At 38.8% G+C, this 18,563-nt stretch overlaps 1 protein-coding gene across 1 annotated transcript; it reads right to left on the bottom strand.

Annotated features, from left to right (window-relative positions):
* Positions 1-7,014: 7,014 nt before the first annotated feature.
* Positions 7,015-11,361, bottom strand: LOC117547833 (protocadherin-20). The gene is made up of 2 exons (XM_034218708.1): positions 11,212-11,361; positions 7,015-10,591 (listed from the first exon to the last, which is right to left on the bottom strand). Exons 1-2 carry the CDS (start codon positions 11,257-11,259, stop codon positions 7,970-7,972), a joined length of 2,670 nt encoding a protein of 889 aa, XP_034074599.1. The 5' UTR covers positions 11,260-11,361; the 3' UTR covers positions 7,015-7,969.
* Between the last annotated feature and the right edge of the window lie 7,202 nt (positions 11,362-18,563).

Below are 18,563 nucleotides of genomic sequence, written 5' to 3'. Positions count from 1 at the left end.
TCTCAGAAAAACATTGCTGCAGCTAATTCCCTGGAAGCCCCTCTGTGTTTAGCTGAGATGAAACTCAGAGAAACATAGGGACGGAGGAACAAAATAAATTCGTAACGTAATCCACAGCAGGATCAAAAGAGAGGGATTGGATTATATTTTGTTTCATTAGAGAAAATGAAAGATGTTTTAGATCAAAGGCAGTGATTTTCAGCAGGAGTATATGAAGATGCATTATTAAAGATGGTGAACAATGCGTGTGCGTGGGACCAGGAGGAGGGGGTCGGGTGGGTGTTGTATTTGATGTCATAACCTGCGAAATGTACCCTCTCCTATTCTGCAGACCTTTGTAACCCAATCTGGGCCTCTTATTGTGTCTTTATTTGTTTGATTTCAAGGCTGGGACATAACAATAAAGCCAATCTGGAAATGTGATCGGGCTGTGACTGATGGTAATTACTTGCTGTCTACACCATTAAGAATTTAATGTAATTTCAGATACACTTTCCTGGGGGGGAGATGGGGGAACGGGAGGCTGCAATGGTTGAGCTAACTGCAGGCCATTTCTATCTGTACGTGTTTAACAAAAAACGTCTGCAAGACAAATTCAAGACATATTTGGAATCCAGCTTCAGTTAGCATTACATTTGTTCAGCCCAAAATGCATGATGTCCTTCATTCTTAATTATGTATTTTTAATAACCTGCATGTTGTAGGAAGTAAAGGACGCTAATCCCTGCAGTTACAAAGGGTTCACGAAGCAGATTGAAGCCAAGTAACCCCTCCACTGTCCATTCTGCACTGGTCTGAAGACTGGCTGTCAGCAGGATTACTGCAACAGGAGGTGATCAGCCATGTAGAAAAGCTGTGAAGGGTCTCTGTCTGGGTGACCCCCCCTTGCAGCTGCTACTAGTGAAAATCAGAGCAGGGTTTACGTAATGAGATAGATTTCTAAATGACACCCTTGAAGGTTAAAAACAATTACTGTTGGGGTCATTGGGAGGATCATGTTGGAAAGTGGAACATATAGATCAAATTGCTATTTGATACTGTACAGTCGGATCTGGATTTACTGACTGCAGAGCAAATTGCTAGGGTTGCTGACAAAAGCAGCAGATTTATATTTCAGCAGTCTGTACATATAAACCACTTAGGTGGATATGGTCTGAAATAGACTGAAATATCAAAACTATTGGGTAAATGTCCTTAAAATGTGGTACTGCCTTTTTTTTCTTTTGGCATTATATGGTAAAACAATTAATTTCCCCATCTTGTTTAAGAATAGAATGTCCATTATCTTTAGCTAAACTGTTCGTTTAATGCTAAGTTGCCTAGATGCTATGATGCTTGCTAACATACTAAACTAAGATGGTAAACATGGTCAATATAACTACATCAGAATGTTGAGATTATTATTGATATATGTTTGCTCACTGTTGCTAACCTTGAGCTCAAGTACAGTGTCACAGCACTGCTAGCAGTCCAATATCAACAACAAAAAATGTAACCATAATGATGTTTCCTTAAATTCAGAGCTCCAATTACTAGTAACAGCACAAATGACATATCATTCATTGTTGAAATAAGGCTTATTATTTCATAGTGAATGTTAAATATGTGCATCTGTGCACATGAAATGTGATGTTATGATCACACCTTTACATTTATTAACCAGAAACTTTGAATGTTATTTCACTCGGAAGCATACTCTATCATCATAACAGCTGTGGGGAAGCCATAATAGGCCTAAAGGCCTGTGTGAGTGTTATATGTTTCCTGTCTCAACATGCTGTTGGAAAATTACTAGTGGAAAGAGTCCGAATGGGTAAAAGAGAAAGGTGATACAGTAGAATTAAACCTCCATTGTTATTATTGCAATTAATCATATGCTGTAATTGTTTGCTCAGTGTAAAGAAATACATGTAAAATGTCTCGTGTGTGCTGCAAAAAAACATTGCCAGGGCAGCTGATTTATTTATTGTAGGCAGAAATGGAATGCACCACCTAGGAAGTTTGATCATGACATAGCACCAAGCAGGCCAAAGGATTCTTTTCAACCTGTCCCCAAAGAAACCAAAAAAGTGAAATACTTTTTTCACAAAATGTTCTGATTCTTTCATTCACATTGAAGGTGTAGCAAGACTATCCACCTTTATCTTTGATCCAAAATTATCATTCTCATCACTGAATTGAACTGCAACAATAGGGCAAACTTTCAGAACAATTTCGAAATGTTTTACTCGTCTATAAGAAAAGTATCTTACACGGACAGATTGCAACACAATGCAGCAACACCCATGAATTGAACTTTCTGCTGACAGTGTTTGTTCGAAAAAGTAATATCTGTTTATCTCCATCTCTCTCTCTCTTTCTTTTTATCTTCGTCACACACACAAACACACATATTGTTGGTATAAACACGCTTGTTGTATTAATCCCAAACATAATGACGTAAAAATAAGGGCCCTTTTGAACCTGTTAAAGATGTTAAACATATTAAGTGGCAAACTGCTCTTTCAAGAAATGTTTGTCATTTTGAATCAACAACGTAAGCCAGTTACACAAGTTACCCATTCTATGAAATGGTTTTTACATTATTTTTGTGGTATTACAGCACTACGTTTTTTTACCTGCCACAAGGGACGTAACTGTATGCATATGTATGATTATTATCTTTAAGCCTATTTGTGTAATGCACAGTTCCGCCAGAGGTGATTACTGAGGATTAGGCTGAGCTGCTTCTAGCTCCTGATGTGCTCTCTGTGCTTACATGACATGCTTCTGTCCGGAAATGATGATTATAACTTCTGAAGCTGCTTGTGTGAACACATTCTCAGCACAGGTTTGTTGGCATGTTTCCTATTATGTAAGTCTTACCTGAGTCAAACAGGTTTAAAAGGAAACATAATACAACTGAGTTCTTCACTTGGGAGTGTGCGTGATTAACAGGAATACAAAAGTGCTTAAGCCTTTCTGTCCATACAGCTTTCATAGCAAACACACAGGCAGGGGGCGGAGTAACATGAGCTTCGTGGAGCTCAAAGCACTATTAATTAATCTGTTTTATTAAAACCATTTCCACAATTGCATGGGTGATATTTTACAAATGTTGTTGCTGTATTAATAGTGCAGTAATGGCCAATGCCACTCAAGAAAGGTGAGAAATATTGCTTGGAATAAATAGAATTGATCCTGAAATGTACCAGACCGAAGCATCTGTAGCCAACAGGCAGCACGGTGTCTTTGGGACTCTGTGTGTTTCCTCACCAGCTTTGACCTATGCAGGTGATGACAGCAACAACACAGGCTCTCAGGCTTTTGATCTTTATATGTTTCATCTTGCTCTGAGCTTCAATGTAGAAGTTAATTCATACACCAGTTGTAATCTTGTCTAAAGATGATGCAATCTAAACATGACTCAATTTGACTAATTACATATTTAATTATTCATACTGTTGGGAAAATACTGAATGTATTCTTCTAATATCAGAGTAGCACGTGATAACAAAGGCCCTACGTAGCTGTGTACGTAGCCGGATGTATGACTACATGGATGACGCTCATGAGACACTGTGTTGAAGTTATGATAGCTAAGTTCCTAAGATTGGCATGATGACACAGCCCCTAGAGCAGGGTACACCAACTACATTTGTCCAAGGGCCAACATTAATCCAAGAGACACTTTCGGGGCCAGAGATTTTTATATATATATATATATTTATATATAAATCATAATAAATTATATATATATATTTATATATAATTGTTTAATATGTTCACTTAATCTTTGTTTTTTACAAGCCTGTATCCGGGGTAATACAACTGAAAGCAGTCCTGATTGATAGTGCTGTAGCGACGCGTCGACTTCAAAATATCGTCGACGACATATTTCCGCGTCGACGCGTCGCTACACACACGTGGGTCACCCAAAGCAACAAGCAGTTCGCAATCGCACTTCAAACACAATGGAGACTGAAACGGCTACCACCTCCTCCTCACAGGATTGCGCACGAAGCCCCCAAACGAAAACATCTCGCCCTAGGTCTTCAAAAGCATGGGAATATTTTAAAGTTAGTCCAAAACGCAAAGATATTTATATATGTATATCTCACTGAGACTGCTGCATAGCCTAGCAGAAGCAGCAGCTAGCTGTGGTGGCTACCATTAGCAGCTAGCATTTGCTCTCCGATTTTTACATAAAATGGAATTATGGATTATAAATTCAATCATTTTTTTATACATAGACGTTAAAAACCTATGGATTAACCGATTCAGCCGCGTTGTTTCTCATTTTATTGCCATTGAACACGTCTTTTGATCAGATTACGGTGGTGAGACGATCTCCCGAGAAGCTCTGTGAAGGTACGTGTTGTGATGACTGTATTTGCTTCCCATGTTGCGAGTCCGGATCACTCAGTGATGATACTATATACCTACATAATCTGTGGAGTCTCAGCTTTAATCGGATATATTGTATGTGCAGCTACGATAAGTAATAAGGGTACTTTTATCTTGAGTTCTGTGCCAATGTCCGTTAGCATTTTTCGCTCAGGGGTCATTTAGATGCTTCTTATGAGACTTGTGTTTTGTTTTGGTAAACATGGTTTGTATCGTCAATTAGCTGAGATTATTTCCGTTAATCTGGTATAACACATTCATAGGTTCTTAAATATTAAGATCCCCTGAGACACAGTATCGTGAAAACATTTTTTTTTACATTACGTTTTTTTTACATTACGTTTTTTATGAATTGAACAACAGAAAAATAATCGTTAGATTAGTCGACTAATCGATCAAATAATCGCCCGATTAATCGTTTTCAAAATAATCGTTTCCCCCCAGCACTACTGATTGGCAGGGAAATGAATCAACTTTGTTATTAATACCGTGTCCTGATTGGTGGGAAACGGTTGCAGGATATAAGAAAATTGTTTTGTTTCACACTGCCCGATTATTCCCCCTATTATTCGTTTTATGAAGGAGATGTCCGGTCACCAGGGCGCATGGTGTGTGTATGTGTGTTTGTTCGGTGTGTTTGTGTCTGTCTGACACCGGCATTTGTTTTCAGATTACAATGAACAGTAATTTACACACATCTGGCCAACTCCATAGGTATAAGTGTGTGTTCCCAAATGAAAGTTTAATCTTTATCTCGATGTTATGCTAAATGCTGTCGAAATATATCTCAAATAATGTATGTATAAACATAACAGTCTGCAATGAAACAGTTGTCTCCTGTGTGCTCCACTTCCTCCTTGGCGAACTGGTAACTTTCTTGTTAACCCGTTTTAGTTTAAAAACAGAATAAGGTCGATTTTTTGGTTTTCCGTTTTTCCGTTTCGGTTTTAAAACGGAAAAAGCAAAGAATGAACCATACACGGATTAAACATAAACTTCTCCTCATATTTTTCTAAATAATTGTTTATGAAAGTAATCATCCCCATAGGTGATATATATATATATATATATATATCACCTATGGGAATGTAGTGTCTTGATCAAGGACACAACAACGTTTTTAGACGAGCATGGGGCTCGAACCCGTGTAACTCGAGGTGACATGAGTGGGGGGCGAACGCACTAACCACTCCCCCAACGCCACAGTCACCCCCGTCGTGCGGGCCGGATCAGAATGTCTGGCGGGCCAGATGTGGCCCGCGGGCCACCAGTTGATGATCACTGCCCTAGAGAAATAGGCATATGACTGTCATGTTTATTGCTTACGCAGGCCTTAGCTACTCTTAACTAATGTCAGAATACTGCTTTGAACCATTCTTCCATGACTTGTTGACTGTAACACTCTCTTGTATATAATCATATCAAGGACTCTACTCTGGGAACTATTTGTCCCACGCAGCTCTGTGTGTGATGACTACTTCCATTCTTGCAAGGATAATAAATACATGTATCCTGATATTGAAGACCAAGGCGGTGACGAGTGATATTTTTCTAAAACATACACTACTCAAAGAGGTTCTCATTGATATTTTTCAATATATGGTGTTAACCAATCAGTCTTACTTTGACCATTTACTGTACATGTTATGTATTCACATACACAATTATAGAATTTGAACAAAAGCTTGAAAATCACAATGTTTGTTTCTTTGCTGTGGTGTCAAATGTAATCAATATTCTTAAACTTAGCCTTATGCAAAGCATTTTAAAGGTCACCTATTTTGCAAAATCCACTTTTTCATGTCTGTTATACATAAACATGTGTCCCCTCTGTGTAAAGAGATTCTGAAAGTTTCAGGAAAAAAGATTTGCTCACTTTTTGTCCTGATCCATTTATATAAAAACCTGTCTGAAAATGAGCTGATCAGATTTTGGCCACTTTATGATGTAATAAGGTTTTTTTGGGTTGTGTAACCATTAGCCAATAAATAACCAAGGTAACCCCCCCCCACCTTATCACCTGAATCTCCTCCTAGAGCACCATTGTGTTTTTTTTAACCAAATATCTCTCACAGGGGCGTGGGGAGTGGCTCCTTATTTTTCATCTAAAGTAACAGACAGAGAATCAGCACTTTTGAAACAGGGCTGAAACAGAGGGGTTTATGGGACGCTACAATGATCTGTTTGGTATTTCGAGCCAAGCACTTCAGAGACACGTTTTGTATATAACTGAGAACTATAATATATTGATAAAAAAACAGTATAATAGGGGACCTATTATAAGATATCTTTATTATAATTAGTTGTTGTCCAGTGTTGGACTGTGCATTAAACAGCCTGTCAATCAACCTTAGAGTTAGGAATATAATGGATTGTGCCTTTAATCTTTACTTAATATCACAAAGAGCTCCCATACACATACATGTGGAAATATGTAAAAGTAATTGATATCAATACAATATAGGATCCAGTGCGTTATAAAAAAATAAAGTATCTTTAATAATTACTTAGATTTTCTTTCACAAACACAAGTATGTTTTCACAGACACATTGAGATTTGCATTATTGCATGATTGCTTTAAGAAAATAATCAAACTTAAATCAGATTTGTGACAGAGAATCGTTTTGACATCCAAATTTGTTCAGCCTTGTAAAAATATGAAATTGTTTGCAGACCCAAACATTTAAAGGTTTCACATGCGTGAACTACTGTGAACCTTCACAGAAAGTAGGGCATCTGGTTACTAACCATCAATCTCATACAACTTTAGATAGGAGAGAAGTCATAACTCAAATCCAACTTTTCTGAAGCTTTCAAAATCATCAAATGGAAAATAACTCATATATTATTTTATACATACAGTATATTTCTTAACGCATTTAAATATATTGCAAAAACTATTAAGTGGGAATTAAGTTAAGATCTTTTTTGTTTAATCCACAGTTTTTAGTTTTATGACTGCTTATAGCATTTGTGCATACTGTGTTACAGTTATAGAGCTTGATGCTTGATGCTTATATTGACGCGGTGAGTTCTTTAAATATAACAAAACACAACGCCTTGAATAAAATCATACATCTGACTAGCCTTTTCTGTACCAATTCCAGATTAAAAATGCAATTTTTCTAAAACAACAGTGGAGAACGAAAACATTTTTGTGCCTTAAATTGTCCTTTGCCTTTCTCGTGCAGTGCAAAAGTTTGATATAAAATTTAAAATAGTTTTTACAATATTTACACAAGACCTTATATTCAGTTTTCTTCAATGAATTGCTCTTTTGACTTTGAAATAAAGCTATTATTTCTCTGATGCTAATAATGATGAATACCTTACTTTTTTTGACACTCCACGTCTTGTTAAGTGTCATGTTTTATAGATATAATAAAACATGGAAAAGTGAATGGGACTGTATGGCCTAGGACAGGAACCAATGGCATATAAATCAAACTTCACAGTGCAGTAATAACAATAATATAGCAAAAGCAAAAAGAGCAACTTCATGTTAGAACTACACTTCTCACAGTGAGATTTGTAAACATTCATGTAAACAGTGGTGTTTTTGGATGTGTGGACAACTGGAAATCAGATGTTAGATATCGGCCTGAGTTTTCTGTTTACACCCTGAATCGAGTCATTCTTCTTTTTCAAAGGTCTCTCCACTTCTGATCCTTTCTTTCGCTGCTTTTTAAATCTTTTACAGCATATGTAAGATGTCAGAGTAACAACTGTGAAGAAAAGTCCTAGACATGTCAGAGAAAGAGCAATAAGGACAGGCTGACAGGGGAACAACTCATACCTCTCAGGCCCCTGTGTCATCTGGCCTTTAAACCAGGGCCTCTCCTCTACCTCAATCCCAGCCTCCCTGGTCAGCAGGCTCTGGATGTAGCTCTCGTTGCTCACTGTTTCATTGACAAAGAAGTTAACCATCACTGTTGAGTAAAGCGGTTCAGGCTGACCATGATCAGTGACCTTCACCAGAAGGCTGTAGAGGCCCCGATTGCTAAGCTCCCTCTTTAATGTGATATTTCCTGTTTCTGGGTCAATGGCAAATGACCCTGGCTCTCCCCCTTTCCTCTTAATGATACTATAGGCGATCACAGCATTCATTCCTGTATCCTTATCCACAGCGTAGACTTCTGTTATTGATGTTCCTGGTAGTGTATTGGGTAAAACCAGCATGTAAGACTGATTGGACTGGGGGAAGAGGACAATAGGTGGGTTGTCATTTACATCCAACAACAGCACTGTGACCATAGTAACGCAGGACAGAGCAGGCTCTCCACCATCGACGGCCTCTATCCACAGCTGATATGTCCCTTGTTGCTCACGGTCCAGTGAGGTCTTGGCCCTCAGTGCCCCTCTGCCTGTGTCTATCAAGAAGATGTCGCTACCATTGAGGATGGACAGGGCCACCCAACCATTTTCCTCAGCATCGGCATCAGTCACAGAGAGGACACCGATCTCACCATACCCCGGGAAGTTCTCTGGCACAAAGAACGTGAAGTCCTTATCGATGAAGCGTGGACTGTTGTCATTGCGGTCTTGCACAGTCACCACCACAGTTGCAAGCGACTCCCTCCTGGGTGTCCCCTGGTCTACGGCTCTCACTATGAAACGGTATGTCTCTTTCTCCTCACGGTCCAGCGATATGGTAACAGTCAGGACACCTGTCACACGATCTATCACAAAGATCCCTGGGGCGTCTCCTCCAAGAAGGTAGATGACTTCCCCTCGACCTTCGCTGTCCTGGTCTGTGGCTTGGAACTGGGTCAGAAAGGTATTTGGCGGATTGTTCTCTTCTACAGATACTTCCACCAAAGCCTGCTGAAACACTGGTGCATTATCATTCTCATCCAATACTTGCACCTTGAGGAAGGTCTTGATGACAAGCCCTTGAGAACTCGTAGCAACCACAATTAGCTCATACTCCTGTGTCTTCTCATAATCCAGAGGCTCTGTAGTTTCCAACAGGTATTCATTCTTCAACGTTTGATAAGGGCCAAGCCTGAAGGGACCAGTCCCTTCTAAATGACAGTCCACTCTTTGGTTAATATCAATATTTTTGACCGTAAAAAAAGCAATTGGAGAAAAGGCTTGCTCAGATTCCTTTATTGTCAACTCTCCATCATTTTCCGGTGCAATGTATCGGGGAATGACTGCAGGGGGTCCTGTAACAACCTTGATGATATGGACAGAAACAGTTGCAACTGCAGGGATACAACCAGGTCCATTGGCAAGAATGGTAAGTTTGTAAAACGTGGCTGTACCGGTGTCTATCTTCCCAGCTAGCTTGATCACTCCTGTGATCCTGTCCAAATGGAACAAGCTCCTGGTGTCCCTTGGCACACGTTCACTGTAAGCATAGCTGATCTGAGCATTAGCACCAAGGTCAGGGTCAAAAGCATGCAGACGTGCCAAATGTCCCCCTTTGGTGGTATTCCCATGCAGAGTGACATTCATTTGTGACTCTTTGAATTTGGGACAGTTATCATTCACATCTGTGATGACAATTTTAAAAGTAGCTGCTCCAAGAAGAGGAGGGGTCCCACCATCCTCTGCTATGATATCTGTTATATATTCAGCCTGGGTCTCTCTGTCCAAAGCCTCTGTCACAATGAGGAAGGGAGTCAGCTCGCCTCCCTCATTCTGCTCTACATCAAGTGTGAACATTCCAAAGTCATTAACAAGCCAGTAGGTCTGCACTCCATAAGGACCCAGGTCCGGGTCAACTGCAGAATGCTCCACCGCAAACCGAGCATTGATGTGAGTGTTTTCTGGGACAGACATACAGATCTCATCCACAGGAAACTTAGGCCTGTTGTCATTCACATCCTCTATAAATATCTTTACTTTGACAAGCTGGAAGTGCTGCTGAGGCAACACAAACACATCCAGTGAAAGGACACATCCCCTTCCCCCGGAGTTGTCAGGACAGAGGGTCTCCCTGTCAATCTCTGTAGCAGATGTGTAGAGCTGCCCGGTCGTGCTATTAAGGTTCACATACTGTCCATTGACCTTCTTTTGTGGAAGATTGAATAAAAAGGGGGGCTCCACCGTGAAATCCAAATGTAAGTCTTCTCCAATGGCACCTATGAAGGTTCCTCCTGGTAATCCCTCCTTTATCTTATAGATCAGCTGTTTTGCTTGGCTGAAATTTGCAAAACAGGAAGGAGGGCTGGTGTAAAGCAAGATCACCCACAATCCCTGAAATACAAGATAATTAAAGATAATACAGTTTAATAAAAGTTACAAATTATAATAGACAAAATAAGATATTCCTGTGTGTCATTATTCAGTGTGAACATCCAACAATCCCGAATACAAAATACAATAATAGAAATGTACAAATATGTATACAAATACATATTTATACATATTTGTATACATATTTGTATATTTGTATTATTGTATTTTGAATTCGGGATTGTTGGAAACGTTATTTTGATCTCTCTGTCTGTACAAACACACAGAAAAAATTGACATTAAAGTTGACTTTGACTTATGACATTCGTAATAAAAACGATATTAGGAGTTGCAGAACTGCAACAATGATTTTAATTTTTATTATTACACTTCTCTCATTAGGACTATAATTTAAGCAAATAAATCGATGACATTTCATTGTTGAAAGTTCAAGGTTTATTTGCAAGTTTTAGCCATAACATTGTAAATGAGAATAACAACGATATAGTGTAGTGTAAGAGGGGCTAGTCATGTATCAGCATTAATAATAAAGCAAAGATAGTGTTCACAGTATTATAAAAGGTACTTATAGTTGTGTTAAAGTAAATTATGGCATTAGAATAATTTATTATGAAACTTACCCATATTACTCCTCTTTTGCTAAGGCTGGGGTGTCTTCTGTTGAACATGTTTATGTCCTAGTCCAGTACCTTCCACTTATGGCAGCAAGAGTGACAGCTTCAGTGACTTAGGCATTTTGAGCGTTGAGCAGCGCAGACCTCTGCTGAGTGCTATGCCTTATTGCTATCTGACTTGAACAAGTCATTCATCCCAGTGCTGGCTCAGGGCACTCCCACCATATGCAAATCAGCTCCGCATGCTAACCAATGAGAGCCAATGGCCACTGGGAAATCTACTTGAGTTCACAGATTCCACTTTCATGTTGCTTTCAAAGCACATCGACACGCACCTGCACTTTCTACACACCCATGTTGTCACAAGCAGCTGCATACCTTGTATTCCTGTGGCAGATAGAAAGCATATGATTACCAAGTGAGCTTATCATGGCACGGAAGACAGGGCAGAGATGTAAAAATATCCACAGCATGGAGATTACTTTAATCCAGCCTTAGTTAAAAAACACCGCGGATGAAAAACATTGCACAGAATGAATTAAGACAAATATATAATGATACTATGACCATGCATAATGCTTCTCACAATCAACCAATGACACATCTTTGACTATTGATTACAAAATGTAATTATAGATAGATAGATAGATAGATACATACATAGATAGATAGATGGATAGATAGATAGATAGACAGATAGATAGATAGATAGATAGATAGATAGATAGATAGATAGATAGATAGATAGATAGATAGAAATATATAAAACATTATAAACAAAGCCAGCAGATAGGTGATCGTGGCATCATAAGTGGAGCTATGGTCTGATTCTGGATTGAGCCTTTAACTAAATCAACCCCCTAATCCTCATGTGTTCTAAATGCCGGGCCAGCTGTTTGCTTCGGGATTGGAAGCATACTGCTCAGAGAAATTGAGTGATTGAGTGAGTTATCTGGAAAAGGGCGGATTAAGACAGTCACACACACTCATTCTTTCTCATACTGCGTTAGGTCTTTGCTGTCATTACTCATCATAAGGGTCTGGTGGGTGGACAATACTGCAGCCTAGCATCCATGCGTTCTCTTTGTTATTTGGTCAGACTTATAGAAATAGACCAAAGACCCAGTACTTTCATGAGGCACGTTGCATAATATACAGTATATTTTAGTGATGTAGATAGATAGTAAACTAACATGGATCATCTACAAATCCATGTTGCATTCAGAGTTTTTATTGGTCCATGTGATGAGCTCATACAAATTCTGTAAACACAGACTGTAGGCACGGTGGGCTTGGAGGCTTAGAGCATGGCAAACAGCAGATCAGGAAAATGAGAGTAATTTGAGAGCTGCCTTGAGGTGCTGAGGGTCTGAGATGTTCAGCTGTTGATCATCATTGAGGAGTCAGTACAGAGCAGTTACTTTAGATTTACAAATCAGAAACAATAGGATAACTCCTTAGGTTTGTAAGACCAATTTGGTTGTTTAATATACTCACATTTTGTTTAAATATACAGCAATAAAGAGGGTTTAATAGTCTCTGCTCCATGGTGTCTGCAATGCATCCCACATCGTCTTATTTTCTCCATATATGAATGCATATTAAGGATAAAATGTGCAAAATATATTTGATCAATATAAGTTGTGAAGTAGTTATCACAAGTGACACAATGTCTTTGCCTTCAGCTCGATTATACAATAATACCAATTCTTAAAAAATGCAGAAAATGTGTGATTTCTTCAGCGCTTGAACAATAGTGTTTATTGTGGTTCATTAAATGTGTCAAGATTATCAAGAGACACAATTATCTTGTGTTGCTAATCACACCTTTCATATTGCACATTTAGAGGATTATAAAAGAGACAATTTAGCATCTCAAACATGTTGTATGTTACAGGCTATTGTGGGCTTTACATTATTTACACTGTAGCAGTTGAAATACCAGGAGCTGAGACACAAAGGCCAGGGATGCTTTGTGTGTCTGTCAACCTGATACTGTGACATCTGTGACTGTTAATCCCCTTTCTTGCCCTAACAACTTTTTATAAACTGGTCAACATGCTGAGGGACAGGGAAACAATTATTAAAAGTGGTAATAAATGACAGAACATTACAAATGTATTTTAGTTGAACAGCAAATAGGTTCCTATGATTTCAATGTACTGGTTTCAAATCCAAGCACATGTATTTTCTTTGTTTCTGTCACCCTCAATTGATCTTATAAAACCATTTATATTACATTTTTGTTTGAATTTGTTATTATTATTTATCTGCAAAGTATAAACTCATATTTGGAACAGCTCTAAAAAACTTGTGATGTTGTGTTATATCATTTGAAACTTTGGTTTATTTTCCTGATCTTCACTTCATTTGTAAATGTCAGTGATGGTGACAGCATCTCTCAACCTTGGTGGCCAGACATCAAAAGTACTACAAAGGTTGAAGTATGGCCAAGAGGCAGTTACGTTGGTTTTAATTATGTAATGTCCTCCTCCGAGTCAGTGAGACATGAGTTTGGTAATCTTTGGCCAGATTTACCAACAGATGTCCCGTCAACCTTAGTCTTTTATTTCAATCAAAGTTCTGCTAAGCTATCTTGATAGCTAAGAGACAGCCTTATGGCTGTTAAGTAAGATGGATATGACCACACAAAAGTATTGTGTCAAGAGATACAGTATAGCTTGATCAACTGTTGAATCTGTGTGAGATCATTAAACATTATCAGTGCAACAACAGTCCAAACAAAATATCTTACAATTTTTTATTTTTTTTATTTTCAAAATGGTGCAATATACATATGTTTTACTTTTCGCTTCCTAAAGATCTTGCGTTCTTGTTTTTGACATCAATGCACATGGATTCATTTAATTTCTTTTACAGCCATACCATACTGTATTGATAATCTGTCACATTTTTTTACCTGGTGGAGTCAGTCTCCCTTTGGGCTCATCAGTAATTTATAATGTATGTGACATTCACAAAATACAAATTAACCAAAGTGTCATTTTTGAAAAATGCCAAAGCCAGTAAATGTAGGGAGTTTTTGAGCCAGCTGGAATCGCTGTTTCTACAGTATTAAACAGTTGCAGAAATCTGCATCCCAGCTTTGAGTTATTTATAATGAAATGTCTCTAGAATCGATTCACAGCAGTCAGACATAATTTCTCTATAACATCTAATTAATCAAACCTGCATTTCTCGTGTTTATCGCAAAATAATAATTGCTGCAAATTGAACACAGATTTCAGTTTAATGGAGTACCACACAATGTCTGTAAAGACAGCTTATTCCACAGAGCAGAAAACTCCTTCAGTGATCATTTATTATGTCAGATTATGTCAGAGTTAAGCGTATGCCAGGGGAGGTAGCAGCTCTGCTTTACTTTGCAATAACTGGATGTGTAATGGGTGCTATTAGCATGAATATATCTCCTTACTTAGTCCCAGTATGACATTTTAGCACAAAGAGGCAGATGTAAAATAGTATAAGACAATAAATAAACCCCATCTTTATTTTTTTGAAACTTGAAGCAACATTTACACACTGCAGCTGCATCCTCCTGTCTGAAGGAGATATACTTCACTATTCCCCCCTGCGTGATCCGATCCAGGACAGCTTTTCTTTATATTTCTAGAGATACAATGAACTTGTCTTTGTATAAATGTGTTCACAGGTTTACTTCATTAAGTAGTCAGCCATATGTGTTCTTGCTCCGTCACTGCCATCTACTGGTTGAATCGACATAAAAGGTCACACATACTTCAGAGTGTAGTGCAGTATCAGTGTGTCATATTACAGACCCATAACGATTTATTTCATGTTCCTAGTTGGATCTAAAACAAAAAAAATGGGACTAATCTACACCTTTGTTTGTGTTGGCCTTGTTCTACAGCAGAGAACTAGAGAATTAGATTAGTATAAATGTGAGAGTTGAGTCAAGGGCTGAACACTAGAGGTACTTATTCCTGATGTGGAAAGGTAGAAAGGAAAAATGCTTATAACTGTATTGGCGGCTTGCCATCATGAAACCAATTTTGGTGTAAAATGGAGCTGTCCTAATGGAATATTACACCACACAATTTATAAACCCCAAAGGTCTATTTATATTAACTGAAAAAATACTGCTATGCCTTTTTATTTTTCCTCCTCGCACCTCCCCGGGTGCTCCTCTCCTCCACAGTTTTCTCCCACTACTTTTCTCCCTTTCTGCTGTTGCCGCTGATATAGATGCATCCTGGCACGAATGTGAGAGAGATCATCTGGAGGAGTGAGACAGAAACAGAGAAAAAGTGAAAAATAACATGAAAACCTTGTGAGCTTGTGTTTGATAGGCAGACAGAGCGAGAAAAAGATGGTAAGATAGCAGGAGCCGGTTAAACCTCGGAGTGGTGTGAGTGTGGCGTTGTACCTCTGCAGGTGCAGGCTGGATATATCATTGAGAACAGGTGCTATGCTACAATGTAGGCCCCTCACAGCTGCAGCCAAGGAGATTACTAGCCAGGCTTCCCAGTAATGAACTTTCTATCGATTGGCCCACCACAGGTTCTTGTTTCTGCCTGCTAACAGTGTAACTATTTCAGAGCCTCAATTTGAGGTTTTTGAGTACATCAATTAAGGTATAAAATAGAGTTTCCAGAAGGGAAGGATTTGCTGATGGAAAAAAAATTGCTTAGTCACTTCTCAGTCTTCCATAACTCAACAATAAAATAATTTTTTCTTCATCAATGTAAAAGTATTTTTGCTCTGGAAATACTGACTTAAAAACACTTCACTCTCACTCTGGTTTTTGTATCGGTCAGTATGGAGGAATGTGACAACACCTTGTGAAGATACACAATTAGTTTAAGATGTAAAAACCAGCACATTTGACTACTGACATTATTCATTACTCCCAGTAATGTTTGCCTTTGCAGCATTGTCATGAATGAAACCACTTGCAATATTAAATTAAATTCCTATATATTTTCATAAAACCCCTGGCAGGAATACAATTGCCACACAATAGCCTCTCAGATAGAAAGACTGGTGCATATAAATCACACACACACACACACACACACACACACACACACACACACACACACACACACACACACACACACACACACACACACACACACACACACACACACACACACACACACACACACACACACACACACAACACACACACACACACACACACACACACACACACACACACACACACACAACACACACACACACACACACACCACACACACACACACACACACAACACACGCTATAGATTTGACTGAACAATCTTCGTAAGTATTTTCATATTTTGTGGTGTCACGTTGTGAGGACATAATTCACTGTGTGTTTGGTGTGTGTTGCAACCGGGACCCGTAAGCCAGGGCTGCCAACATTTGAGTTCAGCTTGGAGTGAGATTTTTGTTTTGGTGAACCGAAAAAAGAAACGTTCATGTGTACAGTGTTACAATGTATTGAACATGTACAAACAGGGTTTCCCATTAATGTACCGGGCGCTACAGAGGAATACGCACATACACAGTGTACCCGCGACTCTTACAATGAAGGCTCGATAATCAGCTCACAGCATATAAAATGACATATAGCAGAGGTAAAGTGCTATTATATAAGTGGGGGGGGGTCCTCGCCTCCTCTAGGGGGGCATGCTCCCCCGGGAAGATTTTTTTTAAATATTGAAGTTATATGCATCAACCTGGTGCATTTTGAGAGCAACATGAATTTAAGGATACATCTCTCAACACCCAGATGAAACAGAACTGTAAACAGATGTTCTTTTTCTTTATGGATATTTTACAAATCACTCACCTTTTAAACTGTATTCTTGTTTTACTGTCATAGTATTTCATAACTGTTTTTCATTTATTCTCATAAATGGTGACCAAAACGTTTGAGACCCACTGAGATAACTAGACTAGTTAACAAGTTAACTATCTAAACAGAGAGTCCCTTACCTCACTGAGCTGTAGTTATCTCTCTCAGTCTGACAGGACAGAGCTCTCTCTCTCCTTGTTTTAGAAACAGCTTTTAATATCCGTTAGCGCAGCTAGCTAACCAGATAATAATGCAAATAGTGAGTTTGGTATAAATATACTGTATAATAGTAAAGTTATCTAAGATGATGTAAATAATATCATCTAAAATATGTAGGCATGTGGTGCAGTGGGTAGTGCGTTGGTGTTCGGATCAGGGGGTCACAGGTTCAAACCCCACTGCAGTCAGCATGTCGTTGTGTCCCTGGGCAAGGCACTTCAGCCCAAATTGCTCCTGTGGGGATTGTCCACAGTATTGAGTAAGCCGCTTTGGATAAAAGCATCTAACAAGTGACATGTGGTGATTTTACATTATTATTCAAAAGCATATTCTTCAAAACTCTCTGCTGTAGTATGACTACCAGGAGACTATTGATGTGTGTGGTGAGTTTGGTAGTAATACGCTGTATAATAGTGATTGAATATTATTGTATTCTCTTTTTTGGGAGTTGCACTTTGCAGACGGTCCCACTCGTTTCTTCTCCCAACACACTCTCACTCCCTAAGCGTCCAGGAGCGACGTTTGGTCAGTGTCCGTGGCCTCCAGTTGTGACGCTCCTAGGCTCCTTCAGCGTCATAAAGGGACGCAAATAGCTTTCAACTGATTGCAATGTATTCCTATCTGCGGCGGGATTTGACGCTCATGGAAGCACGGCATTCGTTTGTGTCGGCTGCCCTTAAAGGCAATTTGAGCGTCCATTCCCATTGGATAACGGAGAATTGTACACCCGGAAGTAAGTATTCCTCTTACTGTCGATTGATTTTACAGTGATATCTGCACTACTCATCGACTAAAAAACCCCAGATTATCCTTGTTAATTACACAACATTGATTGGTTTAAATTGTGTGCAATGCTTTTGTATTTTTCCCCTTCGATTCGGAGAAACAAATATTTTTTCGGAGGGAAGGATGGCAGAAGACACTACACTCTACACTACCCAGAATCCCCAGCTATCGTTTGGACTACACCAGGGGTGCCCACACTTTTTTGGCTGGTGAGCTACTTTTGAAATGACCAGCTCACCGAGGTCTACCAACCCAAAATAATATCCCAAATTGCAAGCGTTGCTGAATAACACGTTTTATTTATACATGGGATAACTACAATAGGGCTGCAACAAACGACTCATTTGATAATCGATTAATCTATCGATTAATGAAACGATTAATTATTAATATTTAGCCATCAACTTTTAGATTTAGCTTGAGGTTGTTTTAGGCATGTGGAAACTAACAATGAAGACAGTAAAGATGAATACTTGATTTAAAAATACATATAGCCTATTATTAAATTAACTTAACAAATTGTTTAC

This window comes from Gymnodraco acuticeps, unplaced genomic scaffold (assembly GCF_902827175.1).
Source record: "Gymnodraco acuticeps unplaced genomic scaffold, fGymAcu1.1, whole genome shotgun sequence".
Taxonomy (NCBI): domain Eukaryota; kingdom Metazoa; phylum Chordata; class Actinopteri; order Perciformes; family Bathydraconidae; genus Gymnodraco; species Gymnodraco acuticeps.
This window is presented reverse-complemented; position numbering and strand designations above follow the sequence as displayed.